This window comes from Lampris incognitus, chromosome 9, assembly GCF_029633865.1.
Source record: "Lampris incognitus isolate fLamInc1 chromosome 9, fLamInc1.hap2, whole genome shotgun sequence".
NCBI classification, from domain to species: Eukaryota; Metazoa; Chordata; class Actinopteri; order Lampriformes; family Lampridae; genus Lampris; species Lampris incognitus.
Window position 1 is genome coordinate 24,023,452 of NC_079219.1, and position 22,524 is coordinate 24,045,975.

At 42.9% G+C, this 22,524-nt stretch overlaps 1 protein-coding gene across 1 annotated transcript in view; it reads left to right on the forward strand.

Moving 5' to 3' along the window:
- The window catches only part of LOC130117541 (dolichyl-diphosphooligosaccharide--protein glycosyltransferase subunit STT3B-like), an 87,200-nt gene that overhangs the window by 53,666 nt on the left and 11,010 nt on the right, over positions 1-22,524 (forward strand). The window contains exons 6-9 of the mRNA XM_056285643.1: positions 11,179-11,277; positions 11,716-11,862; positions 14,758-14,806; positions 16,942-17,096. Coding sequence (XP_056141618.1) covers positions 11,179-11,277; positions 11,716-11,862; positions 14,758-14,806; positions 16,942-17,096 — 450 coding nt within the window. The remainder of the gene's footprint in view (positions 1-11,178; positions 11,278-11,715; positions 11,863-14,757; positions 14,807-16,941; positions 17,097-22,524) is intronic.

Consider the following 22,524-nt stretch of genomic DNA (forward strand, 5'->3'; position numbering starts at 1 on the left):
CTCTGTCACTGAGTAGTAATAAGTTTTGCCTGCAGTAACACTAACTGTAAATGAGTAACTCAACAGTTATTTTAGCTCATTACGTCACACAAAGCATAGCTTGTTCTTCTTGCATTCTGATTTCATGTCCAGTTCATCATGACTTGCTGTCCTGCATGAAAACCCTTATTGTCTACTATCCTGCCAATCTAATCAAGAGAAAACGTCATATTCTAATCGAATTGTTTTTACTATCTAGTGAGTAACAATTCATTCTGCACAAGAAATGATAAGAAGGCAGCATGATGGTCCCAGTCCATGTCTTCCCTGTTTGGAGTTTACCTTTTCCCCTCTTGTTTGTGTGTTCCTCAGGGTACATGCATTGTTGGGTATCGGGTACTCCTGCCTTTGCCCTTGACCAAAGCGTAGACCCCAGAATTCAGGGTTTGTCACCTGGTCACCACGGCTGCGTACTGCTCCTTATAGTAGTAGGATGGGTCAGATGCAGAGAATTAATTTCCCCGTGGGGATTAATAAAGACGTTGTTATTCTTCAGGATTCCACCATTTGCCATGCCTCTCCTAACTGCTGGTTAATGGCACAACTCCAGCCACCCCATCAGCCAGCATTCTCATGAACTGAGCTACTTTGCCTGGCTACTGGTAGTGGGACTAAATGCCTGGATTAAACTTTATGAGAGAGAGGTCCATGACAAGACAAAAAACATAACACTATTAATCATCTGAAAGTCTGATTGTTAGTCCAACACAGTGTGGTGCTCAGCTAAAGGTTAAGTCAAAATGGCAATGTGAGTGTGTGTAGATATATGAGAGAATATGCAGGCAGTGATGTCCCAGAGCAATCTTGCAGAGGGTTGTATGTTATACAAATGGTGCCTCGGGTAGGTCAGCACAAATCTATATTTTGCCCTTGTCCATGCGGTGGTATCATTATTGCAGCAGCTTCAGCAGAGGACAACATTGCAAAGAGAAAGTGATTGAGTTGAGGAGTGGTGAAGAACTTTTGACCTGCTCTTGTTAAACCTAAACAAAGTAGTCGCTGTGTGGAGGATACTAATAAAGTTGTCCTTTATAGGAGAGAAACAGACATTGAAGACACTTGGAGGCTCTTGTTGGATATGTGAACTTCTGACTCTCGTTTCATCTTCTGTTCCTTGTCTAGGTGATTAGATTAGACAGATTAAAGGTTCTTGGAGAGGCAAAGCCCAGGCGTATTCATTTAGTGTCAGTCCAACAATATGACAAACTACTTCCACAGCCAGACATACACTCACCGGCCACTTTATTAGGCACACCTGTCCAACTGCTCGTTAACGCAAATTTCTAATCAGCCAATCACATGGCAGCAACTCAATGCATTTAGTCATGTAGACATGGTCAAGACGATCTGCTGCAGTTCAAACCGAGCATCAGAATGGGGAAGAAAGATGATTTAAGTGACTTTGAACATGGCATGGTTGTTGGTGCCAGACGGGCTGGTCTGAGTATTTCAGAAACTGCTGATCTACTGGGATTTTCACGCACAACCATCTCTAGGGTTTACAGAGAATGGTCCGAAAAAGAGAAAATATCCAGTGAGCGGCAGTTCTGTGGGCGAAAATGCCTTGTTGATGCCAGAGGTCAGAGGAGAATGGCCAGACTGGTTCGAGCTGACGGAAAGGCAACAGTAACTCAAATAACCACTCATTACAACCGAGGTATGCAGAAGAGCATCTCTGAATGCACAACACGTCGAACCTTGAGGCAGATGGGCTACAGCAGCAGAAGACCACACCGGGTGCCACTCCTGTCAGCTAAAAACAGGAAACTGAGGCTACAATTTGCACAGGCTCACCAAAATTGGACAATAGAAGATTGGAAAAACGTTGCCTGGTCTGATGAGTCTCGATTTCTGCTGCGACATTCGGATGGTAGGGTCAGAATTTGGCGTCAACAACATGAAAGCATGGATCCACCCTGCCTTGTATCAACGGTTCAGGCTGGTGGTGGTGGTGTAATGGTGTGGGGGATATTTTCTTGGCACACTTTGGGCCCCTTAGTACCAATTGAGCATCGTGTCAACGCCACAGCCTACCTGAGTATTGTTGCTGACCATGTCCATCTCTTTATGACCACAGTGTTCCCATCTTCTGATGGCTACTTCCAGCAGGATAACGCGCCATGTCATAAAGCTCGAATCATCTCAGACTGGTTTCTTGAACATGACAATGAGTTCACTGTACTCAAATGGCCTCCACAGTCACCAGATCTCAATCCAATAGAGCACCTTTGGGATGTGGTGGACCGGGAGATTCGCATCATGGATGTGCAGCTGACAAATCTGCAGTAACTGCGTGATGCTATCATGTCAATATGGACCAAACTCTCTGAGGAGTGTTTCCAGTACCTTGTTGAATCTATGCCACGAAGGATTAAGGCAGTTCTGAAGGCAAAAGGGGGTCCAACCCGGTACTAGCAAGGTGTACCTAATAAAGTGGCCAGTGAGTGTATGTTGGATCCTATTAATAATAATAGCCTTAGGCTGCAATGGATGGATGGTAGCGGAAATAGTCGAGATTCCAATCCCAAACTCAATCTGTTTTTTCTTTTAATTTAGTTCCCTTCTGGGTGCTCAAGGACAGTTCCAACAATATGGCCATAATTCAGACCTTTAAAGCTATGTGATCGATACTGACTGATAGACTTCTGACTGCAGTCTTGCAAAAGCTGTGCTCCGAGGACGTTGATTGGAAATAATTAAAACTCAGTTTATTATCATTGATATTATCCTGAATGAAGGGGGGGGGGGTGAATAACATCTGATCTCTCTTCCATTTCCTCCTTGTCTAGCCCATCCACCTTTATACCTAGATTTTCTCCCTGTCATACTATTTCACTGTGTGTGCATCTGTGTCTATGTCTGTGTGTGTCTAAAACCTCATTCACACATGTCACCCAACCCATAAACCTTCCCTCTTATTTTATGTTTCGGGCTCATGTGAACGAGAGGCAGAGTCGATAATTTGGTAATTTGCCGACTGATGACTTAGTAACATTTATGGAAACATTACCAAACAACGATAGTGTGAACAAAAGTTGCCAGATTGCAGTATTAAAGCGGCTATTGGCGATCTTGATTTAGAGCAATTTTTATAATATTTGGTCACTCTTGCTGTTAAGTGCTATGTTGTTCACTGCGCATGTGTGAAGGTGAGCAGGATTTCGGTGGGTGGGGGGTGATGTTGATGTTGTTGCTGTTGAGTGGGAGTTGCAGTAAAGTTTTGAAAAGTACATTCGTCTTCATTGTAGTTACCGAACCAACATTGGTAGCAGAGGATGGTTGCTGTCAAATACAAAGTACCACCAGTGTTTGATGAAAAAAAACTCTTACAAAAGTGGGAAAAATGAGGTTGAAATTTGGAGACTGGTTATCGACCTGGATAAAAAGAAGCAGGCTTTGGCGGTTACCTTGTCGCTAATGGGAAGAGTGAGGGACAGTGCCCTGGAAATCGCCGCAGAGGATTTAAACGACGATGAAGGTATGACTGCACTTATCACAAAATCAATCCAGGCTTCATAAGATAGATGGTCCACAAGCAATGCGGTGAGAAAGGGACAATCAGCTGGAGGGTACTGAAAATCATACCCCGTTACCAGAAGCGGGACTCAATGAGAACTATGACACTGAAAATGAAAGTGAGAACGAGACAACTACAAATGGTGAGTCACTTGATACTGAGGATAACAGTGAACCCCTGGGGGGTGGGGGGGATCAAGGTCAATCTGACACATCACAGACACACTCCATCATGACACGTGAAGGCCTTAGGCTGAAAACTAGACAAGTAGTTACATACACAGATAGTGGAAGTGGCCGAGTACATGCTGGAAAAATCCTCAGCCGGGCAGGAAACCACAGTCACTGAACCACAAAAACTGGTACAACACGCAGTACATTGAACCTGAGGAAATTGCTGGTACAACAGGGTCAGTTGACCTGGAACAAGTAGACAATCGTCAACTGTTTCTATATGAGCATGCCAAGTTAAGCGTTAACGGCCATGAAGAAGGACATACTTATGATGAATGATGATGTCTGTGATTGTTCTCATTCATCCAGGTCATGGTTATCCAAAGAAGTTGAATTAAGTGCAACTGGACTTGGTATACACTCACTGGCCACTTTATTAGGTACACCTTGCTAGTACCGGGTTGGACCCCCTTTTGCCTTCAGAACTGCCTTAATCCTTCGTGGCATAGATTCAACAAGGTACTGGAAACATTCCTCAGAGAGTTTGGTCCATATTGACATGATAGCATCACGCAGTTACTGCAGATTTGTCGGCTGCACATCCATGATGCGAATCTCCCGGTCCACCACATCCCAAAGGTGCTCTATTGGATTGAGATCTGGTGACTGTGGAGGCCATTTGAGTACAGTGAACTCATTGTCATGTTCAAGAAACCAGTCTGAGATGATTCGAGCTTTATGACATGGCGCGTTATCCTGCTGGAAGTAGCCATCAGAAGATGGGAACACTGTGGTCATAAAGAGATGGACATGGTCAGCAACAATACTCAGGTAGGCTGTGGCGTTGACACGATGCTCAATTGGTACTAAGGGGCCCAAAGTGTGCCAAGAAAATATCCCCCACACCATTACACCACCACCACCAGCCTGAACCGTTGATACAAGGCAGGGTGGATCCATGCTTTCATGTTGTTGACGCCAAATTCTGACCCTACCATCCGAATGTCGCAGCAGAAATCGAGACTCATCAGACCAGGCAACGTTTTTCCAATCTTCTATTGTCCAATTTTGGTGAGCCTGTGCGAATTGTAGCCTCAGTTTCCTGTTCTTAGCTGACAGGAGTGGCACTCGGTGTGGTCTTTCCTGCTGTAGCCCATCTGCCTCAAGGTTCGACGTGTTGTGCGTTCAGAGATGCTCTTCTGCATACCTCGGTTGTAATGAGTGGTTATTTGAGTTACTGTTGCCTTTCCGTCAGCTCGAACCAGTCTGGCCATTTTCCTCTGACCTCTGGCATCAACAAGGCATTTTCGCCCACAGAACTGCCGCTCACTGGATATTTTCTCTTTTTCGGACCATTCTCTGTAAACCCTAGAGATGGTTGTGCATGAAAATCCCAGTAGATCAGCAGTTTCTGAAATACTCAGACCAGCCCGTCTGGCACCAACAACCATGCCACGTTCAAAGTCACTTAAATCACCTTTCTTCCCTATTCTGATGCTCGGTTTGAACTGCAGCAGATCGTCTTGACCATGTCTACATGCCTAAATGCATTGAGTTGCTGCCATGTGATTGGCTGATTAGAAATTTGCGTTAACGAGCAGTTGGACAGGTGTGCCTAATAAAGTGGCCGGTGAGTGTATATCCATGAAGACGTTTCACCTCTCATCCAATCTGGTGTATGCCGTACAATGCAATGAGGATTGCACTGACCTATACATAGGAGAAACCAAACAATCACTACACAAACGGATGGCCCAACACAGAAGGCCAAACTCCTCAGGACAAAACTCAGCAGTCTATCTACACCTAAAGGAGAAGACGCACTCCTTCGAGGACAGCAATGTGCACATTTTGGACAGAGAAGATAGATGGTTTGAAAGAGGGGTGAAGGAAGCCATCTATGCGAAACTGGAAAAACCATCCCTCAACAGAGGAGGAGGTCTGTGACACCACCTATCTCCCACTTACAATGCCGTCCTTTCATCTCTACCCAGGAGACTCAAGAAGCCTAGCCTCCAAGAACAACAGTCGGTTACTAACGGCTCCAATGACTCTCATGACCACTGAATAATGAAGTCGAAACTAACACCCCCAACGACCGTCGCTGCTAAACAAATGCAAATTAATAGCTCTGATGGCGACGGGCGCGGCTGGACATCAGAGCACAGGAGAGCCACTCATATCTATGGCTCTGTTAGCGACGGGCGTTGGTAAACATTGGATCACAAAGAGCCACGCATATCAATAGCTCTGACAACGACTCCTAGAGGATAAATGCTGAGTCTCATCACCAGCCAGTCAGACTAGCTTGGTCTAGTCAGAAAGGCACAAACTGAGGAAGCCTCTTGGATGAGAGGCGAAACGTCTTCACAGATATGGGGGGCAAGGCAAAGTAGACCCGACATAATGTGTGACATATCCATCCTGGCATCTAGTACACAGCATGCTACTGTTCAGACCCTGCACTGTGCAAACAAACCTATCAGGAAGCTGAAATCAGAAGAGGTGACATTACGGTTTCAGCACTTGGGAAAAGACAGCTCCCTGAAACTGGTGGTGTTCAGTGATTCCTTTATGGGACGGAGGAACTCAAGGTGGACACCTAATCATGCTGATGGGAGAGAATGGAAAATTCTCACCTCTAAGCTAGCAGTCAAAAAGGATCAGGAGAGTTGTCCAAAGCACTTCAGCAGGAGAGACTTTGGCACTTGTGGATGGCATTGACAGTGCATTTTTCTTAGCCACGCTCTACTCAGAGCTTACCAAAGGTAATTGCGCATGTAAAAATTTGCCCATTGTGTGTGTAACAGACAATCACTCTCTTCTTGATGCTGTCAAATCCACCAAATCAGTCACGGAGAAGAGACTCTGCCTTGAAATCAGCAGTGTTAAGTAGCTCATCCACTCTGGGACTATCCAGCAGTTCATGTGGTCAGCTACCAAGGAGCAGCTTTCCAACTGCTTGACAAAGAAGGGGACATCGGCACTTGTTCTGCTGAGGGCTCTTAGCGAAGGTGTATGGGAACTTAAAGGCTAAACAGGCTAGACAACAAAGACTTTTCTAAAATAAAACTGTAGTCATTAACACTGCAGTTTTAAACCTAGTTATTAAAGGTAAAGAAAAACAGCTTATCTGTTAAAGGTTAAAAAAATGTTTACGTTGTTTGGACTTTGTTTATCTTTAAAGAAAAAAGGGGAGTTTGTTAGGTGCTATGTTATTCACTGCGCATGTATGAAGGTGGATGGGACTTCAGTCGGTGAGGGGTGATGTTTAGGTTGTTGCTGTTGAACGGGAGTTGCAGTAAAGTTTTGAAAAGTACATTCGTCTTCATTGTAGTTATTGAACCAACACTTTCCACATCCTGACAGCTATTAAGTAAGGAAAAGGAAAAAAAGATCTCTGGTCGCCCTAGTCACTAAACGGAGACAGAAATATTTCTCTGTACCTGCTTAGTTATCTGTCTTTTGCAAGCTGATGTCTCCATTGGTCCTACTTGCTCTAAATCAGTTTGTGTGTTCATGAGGCTTTTAGGCAGAAGTCAGGGGGCGGATTCTTTTGCAGTATATTTTCTAGCTAGCTCTTGCTAACTTCTGCCCAGGATCGCTTACCCCCACTTTAAGACACTTTCACAGGAGTGAGTGAGCCAATCTCAAGTATTGTATTGTTCATGTCAGACATTTGTCTGAAGCAAGAGACTTATTTATAAACCAATAAAAGGAAGAGCATATTTGAAAGCGTCTTGAAGAATAGACCAATTTTTTTTTTCTTTTTATAGATCTTATAAATCCATATCATTATTTATTTTATTTGTTTTGTTTTGTTTTGGTTGCATGGCTTGGGTCCTAGGGTGTTCCGGTGGCATCTGTACACTGCTTGGCATCCTGCGCATCATATTCTTCATAAATTGTATAATTCCATTATAATTCTGTTTATCCTCTTTCAATGCTGTATTCTGTAAATTGTGTAAACACAACATCCATTGCACGTTGTCCATCTTGGGAGAGAGATCCCTCCTCTGTTGCTCTCCCTGAGGTTTCTTCCTAAGTTTTCTCCCTGTTAAAAGTTTTTTTTTTTTTTTTTAGGAAATTGCCCCTTATCCGATGAGGGGGGTCTAAGGACAGGATATTGTGTTGCTGTAAAGCCCACTGAGGCAAATTTGTAATTTGTAATATTGGACTATACAAATAAAATTGACTTGACTTAAGAGATTTGCTCAGTGCATGAAGAGGTGAAATTAACTGACAGCTCTGTGGTACAGTTATGAAAAAGCAAGAATGCAGAAATGATAAATGATAAATAATAAATGAAAATACTAGACATCCTAAAAGTTGTTTATGCGAACAGGAAAAACTACCAGTGAAGTTGGGGAAAAAAATAATTCTAATCATTGTCAGGGAATGTACGTTTGAAAGAGACGAGTGGGAGTGAGAATTTCTACTGAACAGGATGTGAAGATAACCATTCAGTCATAATACCGGGTCTCACTCTTTGGCATTTTTCAGACTGTTAACCAATCTAATCGGAGCAAACAAAGATTTCTGAAGGCTTTTGGAGGCACACACACACACACACACACACACACACACACACAGAAACACACACGTATGCTTAATTGTACATGTACATGCACACAAAACCATACAAACACAGTAAATTCCTTCATCTAGTTGATACATTTCTTTTAATAGGTTGTCAGTTTCTGTGCTCTAAAGTACACTGTTTTGCCTTTGTAGTTTGCTCCTAGCCTTTGTGCTAATCCTAAGCCTATTTAGGAGGACTAGCGCTTTAGTTTGTTGTCTTTTCTGTAGTCAGAAACAAACAACTTCAGCTGCTACTTTGAGGCTTTATTACCAAGACTTCATTGCAGAGTTTTACCGTGACCCCTAGGGGATGAACTGTTTTGGTTTTACTTGGAGCCTTCACAGAAACCGTTTTCTTGCTGAAGTCAGTTACCCTGCTCACTTCCAACTGTTTGAATTGTTTCAACCTGTAAATGTACTGTTGTTAGGCTGTCACTCATGGTTTGAAGTTGCAGCTGATTCGTTTCTGTGTTCTACATCAAGGACCTAGTTTGTGTGTGTGTGTGTGTGTGTGTGTGTGTGTGTGTGTGTGTGTGTGTGTGTGTGTGTGTGTTCTTGTTCAGCTATATTAGAGAGGACCAATTTAAGTTTTTGAATGCAAGTGCTGAGTACATTTTTACAAAGTGATGACATTTTCCTTACTTATTTCTAGGGATGCCCCCCGAAACCCGGTTCTAAACGGGAACCGGTTCTAAATTAGTAAAAACCGGATCATTTTTAAGATCCGACGTTTTCGGTTCTGCTATCGGTATTCGGTAGGTACTCGAGAAATCATGGAGTGAGATTTATAATGTGGCAATTGTGTTTTTCGAGGAATTTAAACGTCGCGAACATAATCTTGTTCGCCGTTTTCTCCATCTCTCTGTCTCTCTCTCTTACTGCGCGAGGGGCGGGGCTGTGCTGTGCTCCACACACTCGCTCACACACGCGCAGACAGCTCTGCTCAAGGGCTCATCATGGCGGAGAGAACTAAACTTTCAAAAGTTTGGGTATATTTTTCAAAAGTCGATGACAACAACGCTCGTTGCCACAAGTGCAACAAATCATTTGCCAGTAAGTGTGGCAATACAAGCAATCTGTCGAAACATCTTTTGTCGAAACATGGTATTAATCTGCAGAAATGCGGCGTTTTCCACTGCTTTGCTCGTAGTGTTCCATCCACGTCCACTGCAGGTAAGCCGTATGAGCCATAGATACGGAGCTAGCTAGGCTAATAACGAATTATTACGAATAGGCCAATAAATAAAATATAATTGCTTAGCTAATTGTTTAGCTACAAATATATAAGCCATAGATACGGAGTTAGCTAGGCTAATAACGAATTATTACGAATAGGCCAATAAATAAGATATAATTGCTTAGCTAATTGTTTAGCTACAAATATATAAGCCATAGATACGGAGTTAGCTAGGCTAATAGCCGGGGACACTATAAGTCAGGAGAGATCACGACTCTCACGACTCCTGCCGGAGAAGGCAGATATGTTGATTTTTCCGCAGAAGAACTGTTAGGATAATGTTCTAGGTTCTTGTTTGTTTGAACTTCCGTTAGCCTTTTGCTGTAATAATTTATTTTTAATATTTTTTTTCTTTATCTTTATCTACTTTTATTTTTTATCTTATTTGTTGTTGTTGAATGTTGATTATAAAGTTTATAATTCAGACGTATTTAAAACATTGCTGCTGCTGTTGCTGCTGAATAAATAATATTTGTTTATATTTATATAAAGTTATATAATAGAATAATAAAGCAATGTCGATTCTGTTCTTAATTAAGTGTCTTTTTTTCTTGCATAATAATCAAAAAGAACCGATAAGAGTATCGATAAAGTACCGAACCGATAAGCAGTACCGATAAGAGTAGTAGTATCGATAAAATCCTAACGATACCCATCCCTACTTATTTCCCTGCAGTATTCAAAATATCCTCCTGAGTCGTGAGCACTTAACAGGTCTGTCCTTTCGATAGAATTTGCTTGTAAAAGCTAACACTTGGGGGCAGTGGTTAGCGCAGTCGCTTCACAGCATGAAGGTCCTGGGTTTGAGCCCTGGGGTAGTCCAACCTTGGGGGTCATCCCGGGTCGTCCTCTGTGTGGAGTTTGCATGTTCTCCCCATGTCTGTGTGGGTTTCCTCCGGGTGCTCTGGTTTCCTCCCACAGTCCAAAGACATCTAGATCAGGTGAATCGGCTGTACTAAATTGTTCCTACGTTTGACTGTGTGTGTGTGTGTGTGTGTGTGTGTGTATGTGTATGTGTATGTATGTATGTGGACCCTGTGATGGGCTGGCGGCCTGTCCAGGGTGTCTCCCCGCCTGCTGCCCAATGACTGCTGGGATAGGCTAAAGCATGCCCGCGACCCTGAGTAGAATAAGCGGTTTTGATAATGGAAGGATGGATGGATGACATTTTCCTGGTGTTTACGTCTTCGGGGTCTATTTTAGGGTAAGGGCATGGGTTCAGCGTTAAGGTCAGAATTAGGATTAAGTTGAGGCTTAAGGTTGGATATGTAGTGCTGATGGTGAAGATTAAGGTTAGGGGCTAGGGAATGTGGTAAATGGATTACATTTATATAGCATATTGCACTTTTTTCAACAGAGTACTCAGAGATTTACAGTTAATGCCTCACATTCACACAATAAATTCACACATACTGGAAGAATTAATTAATGTTGTCAGTGAGGGTCCTCACAAATGTAGTAAAAAAATTGTGTTCGTGTTTGGTTGTGAATGTGAGCACATGTATCTGTGTCTAAGAAATGGAGATTCTCTGGCTTCAATCAAAAGTGTTTTATCTTTTTCAACCTTACAGTATTCATTGAACATGTCTGTCCGATATGAACAACCTTAACGTTTCCTTATCTCCCTCCAGCCTACAGCACCTTCTACATCATTGGTTTGGTCCTCTCGATGCAGATCCCCTTTGTGGGATTCCAGCCAATCAGGACCAGCGAACACATGGCTGCAGCAGGTCAGTAACAAATCCACCAGGGTTTATGATCAGTTGAAAAAAGTCCTAACTCCCGCAAAATGCGTTCCTTTCCCAAGACTAGCAGTAATATTTCATTTGAACTGTGTAATAACCAGGATCCATCTAAGTTTTTGAAAACCTTTTAAGCGCCCACGGAAAGTAGAGCCCCATTCATCTTATTTTCAGACATTCAGTGCAAAAAAATTGTCCATTTAGTGGTATACAGTTGTTTGATTAAAACCAATCTGTTAATTAATTTGTAAAAAGGATCTGATAGGGTGGATGGCTGGATGCTTCAATATATATAAAAGGTTTTGTGTCATTATGCCAGCATAATATACTCACTCCTCCTCATTTCTACAACAAGGTTTTATTCTAAATAGAGAATGTTATTTTAAAAGGTTTTACTTGTTTAATTTGTGTGCCATATCTATCCAGGTGTGTTTGTGCTGCTTCAGGCTTATGCCTTCCTGCAGTACCTGAAAGACAGGCTGACTAAACAGGAGTTCCAGACTCTGTTCTTCCTGGGAATCTCTCTGGCTGCTGGGGTGGTTTTCCTCACCGTCATTTACCTGACATACACAGGTAGATGGGCACAACAGTGGTCTCGTACATACACATTATGTGTGTTTTGAAGGAACAACAACAGAGATGCTTATTTCATTGTCAAAATGAAAAGCTCTCTTTTTGTGACGATGTTGATCCATCTGTTTGAATATGAATGCTGGCCTGCACACCACATGTTTAAGAAGGTAACATTATGTGCATGGGAGTACTTACAGTTAATAGACCACACTGTTATCCCGTAGTAGGTAAGTGTAAAAGTAAAATGCACAACACAAGGTAGGATTTGCTGTAGTCCTGTCACATGTCATCCCTAATATAAATTCCTCATTTGCCCATGATAATACCTTGTAATTAATATTTTATGTTTGATGAATGTTTAAAAGGAAATGGGACAGTTACACTATGATAGACAGGGCAGATTATTGTTTTGACCCATCTTAGGTTACTATATGTGGTTTGAATTTGGGATTTCAACTACTATACCATTTCTAGGCTGTTAAATGTGAGTAAATTTATGGAACCTAAGCAAGATTAAACTTGTCACTGGACAGTTAAAGGAAAAAAAATCACAGATTTTTTTTTTTAAACCTCATATCTGTCTTACCCATGTCTATCTGCGCCTGGGATAGGACATGAAAAACACCTGCAGTCGTTCCCTATTGTTTCCACATCTCTTGGGCGGCAGTGAAACAGAGTTTTTTCTGGGTACCAAGTGATGTATCATGATGTCATTTGGTGGCCAGAAAAACTAAAACCTAGCAGGGTTTCTAAGACTCAATCTGCTCTCAACACACTGTTTAAAAACACATTCTCGTTCTCTCGGCTAAGCTACGTTTCCAATGATGGAAATGATGTCACAAAACACAAGCACAGAGGATTTGATGGACGATGGTGCAGAGGCTTACATGCAATGCATTCTGGTACATGTAGGCGTTGTGGGAAAGACTGAGCAGAAGAACACCAATTTCTCTATCAATATAGTACACAGTGAGGACTTTATTGCTTCAGTCCACTGCATAACTCATCAGTACAGATTGCATGTACACAAAACCATCTGTGAAATTTCCCTTTAAGGTCTTTGCACACCAATTCAGAATTTTTCTCACTTACTCACAGAAACCTTGCACAGAGTCTGTTTTTTTTCTTTATTATTGGTGCAAAAATTCATAATACAAAACATAAGCAAAAGCAGTGACTGTGACTTTGTGGTTCTCTCACTTCTGAGGAGCAGTACAATAAAAATAAAACGGGGCCTATTGCATTCTATCCAAAGGAATTGATTCAATTCCTTTGGATAACTATGACCTGGATGAATGAGCACATTCACAGACAGGCCTATTGCACTGGCCACATCCAATTCTTAGAAGGTGTCAAGAGCTGGGACAATTTCACAAGTTAATAAAGTAATAGGAGCTGTGTAACTATCACACTATCTCGCATCAACATTTACGTAAGGCTGTCAGTGGCCCAGTTTGATGTATTATCAGTACTCGTACCACATGCTAAAAAGAAGACGATCAGTCACCCCAATCCAGTTGATCCTGGGCATCATTTGACACTATATCTATAGTAGGGACATGTACACATTTTTTTATGCCACATGAAATGTGTTATTGCGTACTTTGAGATTCCTTTAATGGATGTGAAAAAAAACGCAGAGACCCGAAACTGTTCTGAAAATATTTTTGACGGAACACTTTTTGGGAGTTGGTGTGTGAAGTTAATTTCCAAAACATGAGGTTGTATTTATTTTGTAACGTGCAAAAGTTTCGGACGAAAATTCAGACTCCATATGCAAAGGCCTTTATTCTGTGTATTATTACATAAAGTAGAAGTCAAGCATTTTTCCTATAAAAGTATAACATTTGGGGTGTCTAGGTAGCGGTCTATTCCGTTGCCTACCAACACAGGATCTCCAGTTCGAATCCCTGTGTTGCCTCTGGCTTGGTCGGGCATCCCTACAGACACAATTGGCTGTGTCTGCGGGTGGGAAGCCGATGTGGGTATGCGTCCTGGTCGCTGCAGTAGCGCCTCCTCTGGTCGGTTGGGGCGCCTGTTCGGGAGGGAGGGGGAACTGGGGGGAATAGTGTGATCCTCCCACGTGCTACATCCCCCTGGCGAAACTCCTCACTGTCAGGTGAAAAGAAGCAGCTGGCGACTCCACATATATCAGAAGAGGTATGTGGTAGTCTGCAGCCCTCCCCGGATCGGCAGAGGGGGTGGAGCAGTGACTGGGATGGCTCAATAGAGTGGGGTAATTGGCCGGATACAATTGGGAAGAAAAACGGGGGGGGGGGGGCAAGACAAAACAAAACAGTATAGCATTTGAGAACGTGCAACTCTACAATATGTTTACTTATCCATGAAATGTAAATGTAACCAGTCAGTCCCCAGCCACCGAGAAGCTTTAATGAAGGGAAATGGTTTTTTGTGATTGTAATCAATTTATTGTGTAAATAGACTTATATTACCATGTTGGGGGGCAGGCCAGCAGATAGCTGGACTGTTTGCCATCCAGTAGTTGTGACCAGTTTCCATGTCCTCATTAATCATTCCATAGCTGAGCTGAGTGGACAGGGCCAGAGAGAGCTCATTACAGCCAATCACTGTCTGCAAGACAGCTTGCACATATGTATACAAACCAACACATGCACATTAGAGAGTAATTGTATGATCGATTATAAATACAAGGAATGTTTCAAACCAATTATCTGTTTCCAGTGCTACGTGACAAAAAAACGTAGATCACCACTGAGCCACAGTAATTACTGTGTGTCTGCCCTGCATGTGTGAGTGGGTGTGTGTGTGTCTCTGTTTGTTCTTTCAGCTACATACGTGTCTTATGTGTGTATTTTTCTGAAAATCCCAGTCAGTCTGAGTCCTTATCATGGTCTTTATATTTTCCACCTTCAGGGTACATTGCTCCATGGAGTGGACGCTTCTACTCCCTGTGGGATACTGGGTAAGTTACAAAAACACATCTGTGACAGTTTCACATGGTGCATGAAGCACTTCACATTGTGTTTACAAATTTGCCCCAGTTATCACAAAGAAATTAATTATAACAGTGCACCGTATTTACTTGTTCATGTTGTGTGTAAATTTCATTCAAATTAATTTAAGGACAAATAATGATGTTTTCAGTTAACAGTTTTCAACACCAAAAATATCAGACAGTTTTTCATATTTGGGTGCTGCAATTTCACTTTTTATTTAAATTTAACACCTTTCGTCCCGGTGGTGTGGCGGTCTATTCTGTTGACTACCAATATGGGGCTTGCTGGTTCGAATCCACGTTACCTCTGGCTTGGGTGGGCGTCCCTACAGACACTATTGGCCGTGTGTGCGGGTGGGAAGTTGGATATGGGTATGTGTCCTGGTCGCTGCACTAGCACCTCCTCTGGTCAGTTGGGGCACCTGTTCGGGGGAGGAGGAACTGGGGGGAATAGCGTGATCCTCCCACGTGCTACGTCCCCCTGGCAAAACACCTCACTGTCAGGTGAAAAGAAGCAGCTGGCGACTCCACATGTATGGGAGGAGGCATGTGGTAGCCTGCAGCCCTCCCTTGCTCAGCAGAGGGGGTGGAGCAACGACCAGGACGGCTTGGAAAATAGAGTAATTGGCCAAGTACAATTGAGGAGAAAGGGGGGGGAGATAAAAAAATATATAGATGGTTTTAATTAATTTTTGACCCATGAATTGCACCTTTCAACAAAATAAAGTGTTTGTGTTTAAAATCTTTGTATGCCAGACATTGCTCCATGTATCTGAGACTTAGTCTTAATCAACTGGAAACAGTTTCTTCCCCTTTGTCAGTGAGGAGTGGCGCAGCAGGCCATCGGCCCAGTAGCGGCATGCTGTTCACTGCACACAGAAAAACTTGGGAGAAGGGCATGTTTTGACGAGCAGAGATGGCGTCATTATTTTTTAATCATGGTATATCTCAGAACAGATGTGTAGTTATATCAGGGTTGAAGTAATTTGGTCATCACCACTCCGCGTTGTCAAACCAGTTGAGTTACTCTGACAGAGCCACAAGTCCAGGATTTACATCAGTCAGCTCAGATCAGTCAGGGTAGCAGCCTCAGAACATGCTGTGAATAAAGGATCAAAGTAGAAATACTTCTTGCTGTGAAGGGGGGGGGGACTTCGTTCCCTACCTTTCCCATCCTTGACAACATTTGAAGTGCTATTTCTTCCCTTCGTTTGGCAAGCAATGTTTCGAGATTATCAGTCTGTTCATGGATTTAGCGAATAAATCAAATGTATAGGAAGTAATTTCACCTTGGCTCGTGTAGCTTGTAACTGGCAAAATGCTTCTTTGGTCAGGCAGACGGTAACTTAGGCAGTCAGCCCCTTCATAGATTTCAAAGTAGATAAAGCTACTTCTCTACCCCCGTGCCAACTCCAGCACTGTGTGTGTGTGTGTGTGTGTGTGTGTGTGTGTGTGAGTGTGAGAGAGAGAGAGAGAGAGAGAGAGAGAGAGAGAGAGAGAGAGAGAGAGAGAGAGATAGTTCAGCTGTGCTTGGGCTATGTGTTTGTCTGTGAGAGCACTTTATTTGAGGAAGTGGAGCCAAGCAGTACAGTGTCTTGGGCTTGAGAGGCAAATTGAGCCTCATGATTTTCATACTATTAACCACCCTTCATAACTGCATAGCGTAATAAAGCTTCATTTCATTATTAATGAGTCAAGCATTTGTCAAATGGAACAAAATCCAATGAAATAATTTCTATTAATTTTGTAATAGAAATAGCATTGTTGCTACAAAGGGGCATTCTTTTCCCTATAATTTCTCTCCATTTTCACATGCTGTCACTCAATGCTCTCCTTTCTTCTCTTTTTCTCTTGGTCTCTGCCCCTTTTCTCTCTCTCTCTCTCTCTCTCTCTCTCTCTCTCTCTCTCTCTCTCTCTCTCTCTCTCTCTCTCTCTCTCTCTCTCTCTCTCTCTCTCTCTCTCTCTCTCTCTCTCTCTCTCTCTCTCTCTCTCTCTCTCTCTCTCTCTCTCTCTCTCTCTCTCTCTCTCTCTCTCTCTCTCTCTCTCTCTCTCTCTCTCTCTCTCTCTCTCTCTCTCTCTCTCTCTCTTATTCTTTTCCCCAGCTATGCCAAGATCCACATTCCTATAATAGCGTCAGTTTCCGAGCACCAGCCCACCACCTGGGTCTCCTTCTTTTTTGACCTCCATATCCTTGTCTGCACCTTCCCAGCGGGCCTCTGGTTCTGTATCAAGAACATCAACGATGAACGTGTCTTTGGTAAGAGTCTTAGTGTTGCATTTCTAAATCGGAGATAAAAGTGGTAAAAATGTCTAAACCCTTTAAAAAAGGTTTCAGGGTCTTTAAGAATCCATTCAAAGCTGCCCTCCTCATGTGTATTTTCTGCTTCTTCATCAACTAAACCAATGATGTCAAAGCCATTGATAGTTGTTCTGAACCCTTAATACCCAGCTACTAAAAGCACTAATCAGAATACTTTATTCATCCCCGAGGGGAAATTGGGTTCCACTACAGACACTCACACTCTAATAACTAAAAACTAACAAGATACAAGATAAGAAAATAGAAACAGAAACAAATAGAAATAAAAGATAAATAAGAAATCGAAATTAGTATAAAATATATCAACAAGCATGGTGCACATAACACCCTATCTATACTGCAGGACCGCAGCTCACAACAAGCAGCACAAACAAAACTCGACAGGGCCAGTCCAATGACCATTAACTCAGAGTGTCTGACAGTCTGAGGGAGGGGTTGTAAAGTTTGATGGCCACAGGCGGGGTTGACCTCCTGTGGCCCTCTGTGGTGCTTTTCGGCAGAATGAGTCTGTTACTAAAAGTACTCCTGTGCCCAACCAGCATGTCATGGAGTGGGTGAGAGACATTGTCCATGATGGCATGTAATTTCAACAGCGTCCTCCTCTCAGAAACCGCTGCCAGAGAATCCAGTTCCACCCTCACAGTGTCACCGGCCTTGCGGGTCAGTTTATTGAGCCTGTTTGCATCCACTACCATCAACCTGCTGCCCCAACACACAACAGCAAGCAGGAAAGCACTGGCCACCACAGACTCATACATAACATATCTTGATTTATATTATAACAACTACCTGTTGTAGAATTGGCATTGTTTTAGTTGACTGGCCTAGAACTGCACAAGTCTTTTTCTTGCTTTAGTTATACAAGTCTATGTGAGCTTTCTCTCTTTGTCTCTGACAAGTCAGTTATCCTGGTAGAATAAGTTTCATAATTGCAGTTACACAAAGAAGCTCTTCTCAGTAGAGCTGGGTATTGCTCTTTGATACCTTAATTTGAGAAACTGCACCTGAAATGTCTGTGATTGGTGTCCCTATCTCTGTAATCCTGTAATCCTAATATTAATTTCAAATTCTGCCAGGGGTGGCAAGGTGGCTTAGTGGTTGTCACTGTCATCTCACAACAAGAAGGTCCTTGGTTCAAATCTAGCACGTCTGTGTGGAGTTTGCATGGTTTCCGAATGCGTGCATGGGTTCCCTGCATGTTGTGCGTGTTAAAGGGTCATTACTTGTTTATCATAACTTGGGTTTTATTTTTGCAGTTTTTGAAATTGTGCATATCAGTTATAATATCTTTTTGCTCACTGTCCTCTTTTTGGAGATTTTGGACACCACAGCATCACTAGACACCGCAGCTTTACAGCTTTACAACATCGCGCCTCATTTATCAATATATTTGTAAATAAGTGTGTACGTTTCCTTATTTAATTTTATGAACTAGCAACTGCTGCCATATTTATCGAATGTTTGAAGGCACAAGGTCTCTATCGTGCCCATGTGTATATTTTGATAAATACCAATCATTCGAAAACTGGAAGCGCATTCACATGACCTTATGTATTATGAATTAACATAATTGCCCCACCTCAGAAATGCAATACAAGGCACAGAAGAACACCCACAAAGGCAAAAATCATGTGAGAAATCGTGTCACACAGGCAGAAAAAAAAAGAGAATTTCTCCAAAGTACAGGTGTTGACAGAGACTTCTAATGCGCACACGACTGTAATCTTTGGTACCAATTACATAAAGGAAACTGGCTGGACTGAAAAAGGCTATTTGGTGCCCAGTTGGCTCTGTGCACTGTAGGAAATTTTAATATAGTTTTACAATATTTAAGATTAGATTTTAATAGCTTTACAATAGAATCTAGCACATCCAGCAGTATGTGACTCAGAGATATTCCTGAGCGGTCACTGATCTCCATTTAGAAAGTGCCAGTTGCCAAAAATCCAAGCACAGACAGCACTTGGGCATGTGTGGGAATAGCACCAGGTCTACTTGTTTGCCCCGTGAAGTCCGACTAAGATGCTGCACAGCTGTAATAGGAGCCTTAATAGCAGGCCTATAGGTTTTTTCCATTGACACATTTGGCCATACCTAGTCAAACCATGCCACGTTAATTTGTGTTTCTATTACCAGTTTAAATGGTGCCAAGTTGTGCAGTCGTGCCCGAGAAGATGGACCATCTCTGCAGTCAGGCCAAAGTACGCCAGACTTGCATACAAATGGGTTGCGGTGATGTCAGATGGGCTTCATCAAATGGGCCTCACCTCTTCTAGATCCATTCCGTCATCCTGTCTCCGTTTTTCAAGCAATAAGTGGTAGATGCCAAGCAAAATCATAACAACAGCCTGAAAATCCATGATGATAAGTACCTGGCTACCAACAACCATTGCACAGTAAAATCGTAAACAACGCTAAAGGCCCAGCTTTTAATCGTCATCGAAAAGAGGGCACTGCTTTTAAACATCATCTACTCTATAGACAAGTGCGTCATCAGTTAAAGACACCTTCAGTAATAATAATAATAATAATAATCCTTAAATTTATATAGTGCTTTTCTACACACCCAAAGCGCTTCACATTGAAGGGGGCACCTCACTTCAACCACCACCAATGTGAAGCACCCACCTTGGTCATGCACGCCAGCCCTTTTGCATCAGAACGCTCACCACACATCAGCTTGAGGTGGCGAGGGAGGAATCATTGAGCTAACTTCATGGGGGGATGATTAGATGGCCAGATGGAGAGGGCCAGCTTGGGAATTTTGCCAGGACACCGGGGGTACCCCCCTACTCTGTGCGATAAGTGCTATGGGATTTTTAATGACCACAGTGAGTCAGGACCTCGGTTTAACGCCTCATCTGAAGGACGGCATCTCCTACAGCACAGTGTCCCTGTCACTGCACTGGGGCATTGGGATTTGACATTTGTTGTTTTTATTATGACTAGAGGAAAGACTGCCCCCTACTGGCCCACCAACACCACTTCTGGCAGCAACTCAGTTTTCCCGGGAGGTCTTCCATCCAAGTACTAGCCAAGCCCACACCTGCTTAGCTGTCATTATTTGGCAGAACCAGGGGACCAGTTACTGCATCCAAGTTTGTGTCTTCGTTTGACGGCTGGGAGAGCTTGGCACTGGATCGGCTGAGAACGCTTGGTCTGCTGCGTCCTGTGGGCCCAGGGAACACCATTGTTGTAGTTTAGATATGTGTTTTTGTCTTTGTGTTGCACTGCTTTGGGCTGGGGGAAACAGTATTTCATTTCATTTTATGTACGCAAGTGCATGAAATGAAATGATAAATAAATGTTCCTGATTCCTGATGCTGGTATGGCTGCTGGCAAAAGTGGGTAGCTCTGTTTTAATGGAAATACAAATCCTAGCCGCGTTGGGCTGACACGCTTGGTTAGAGTCGAGCCAAGCCAGCATATGTGTATGGAAAAGGCCTTCTACTCTTGATAGTAGTTTTAATGGAAGGGCTCAAGGGAATGTAACATTGGCTTATGAGCCAAAAGAAATATCCGCCCTTTCCCTAAGAAGATGCTCTGATAACACAGTCAGCCAGTGCATGCATAGACTTTACTGCATTTTGTCCCTTTGTCATCCATCCATCCATTATCCGAACCGCTTATCCTGCTGTCAGGGTCACGGGGATGCTGGATCCTATCCATGCAGTCATTGGGTGGCAGGCGGGGAGACACCCTGGACGGGCTGTCAGGCCATCACAGGGCTTTGTCATTGAATTTAATATTAAACACATAGGCAATCATAAGCCTTTTCAGCATGCGATTAGTCATTCTAAACATTTTATCTCATTTGCAACTTTTTCTTTTGTCTTTTATTAAACAAGTCTATTAATGATCATTTTAATGAATAAAAGTTAATGGTTCTGCATTAAGTAGAACTGTGGAGTTTACACACATCTTTCATGTAGTCTCAGGTTTTTGTAAATTTCTGTTCAGCATCCTAACAAGGTGAAAATTTTGAAAACTTTGATAAATCCTGCTCCTCATATTTACGTGTCGATACAAAGCAATAACGCAAAGAATTGTTTGCCTGGATAAATGAGGCCCATTGAACGGAAGGTATTCCACCTTATGTCTGCTAGCATAACCGCCAGCCCCTCGCAATCCTGAACTAGATTTAGTGGGTATGGATATAATACAATGGTCTGCTCATGAAAATAAATACATTTATAAAGTTTTATGTCCACACAGAGTAGGTTTGCCAAGCAGTTTTGCCAGGAATTATCCAAGAGGTATATACGGTGTACTGCAATAAACACAAAAGAGGGGCATCCAAGTGGCATGGATGCCTGTGTTGCCTACCAACATGGAGATCGCAGGTTTGAATCCCCGTGTTATTTCCAGCTTGGTCAGGCGTCCCTACAATTGGCTGTGTCTGCAGGTGGGAAGCCGGATGTGGGTATGTGTCCTAGATGCTGCACTAGCGCCTCCTCTGGTTGGTTGTGGCACCTGTTCAGGGGGGAGAGGGAACTGGGGGGAATAGCGTGATCCTCCCACGTGCTACATCTCCCTGGCAAAATTCCTCATTGTCAGGTGAAAAGAAGGGGCTGGCGACTCGCCTGTATCGGAGGAAGCATGTGGTAGTCTGCAGCCCTCCCCGGCTCAACAGAGGGTGTGAAGCAGTGACCAGGATGGCGCGGAAGAGTAGGGTAATTGTCCGGATACAATTGGGGGGGCGGGGGCAAAATCTAAAAAAGAAAAAAAATAAATGCAAAAGGATGGGGTAAAGATGAGTCTGAAGTAAGAAACTATCCATAGCAGCCTCCGTAACTTGACATTTAATGGTCCTTGTTGTACACTGAATGCATCACCCAGTGAGGGAACACTCGGATACAGGCAGCCAAGGCACATAGTAATAGACCTGCAACTTTTTAAAGTCCAGCATCCTTTGGCCCCAAGTCATTTCCCTTCCCCTTCTCATCTGTCTCTCTGCAGCCTTGGTTCTGCTGTTGGACGGCAGCCCAACTTTCCTTTATCTTTGCTGTCATCATTTACTGCACGCTGTCCAATAAAGTTGAAGTGCCATAAAAATAATGTCAAAACAGAAAAAAGGAACATCAGAGACAAATGGATCTTTATCAGACTGCAGTCGACCTCCCAGCCTAGGCTGATATCTGTGATTATTTCTAAAATTCCTCCATGTATCTAATGATCTCTTCATAATTGGTGAGTTGTTTCCTTCAGTGAGGGCCAGACTCCAGTCTGACTTAATGAAATTTACTTAGCACTTAAGACTAGTTTCTGCGTGACTAGTGTACCCCTACAGTCATACAGTAATAAAAGTTAGTGCTGTCATCCTAAGTCTTTTTTGATGAGTTATTGTAGTTCCTTTTCCTCCTGT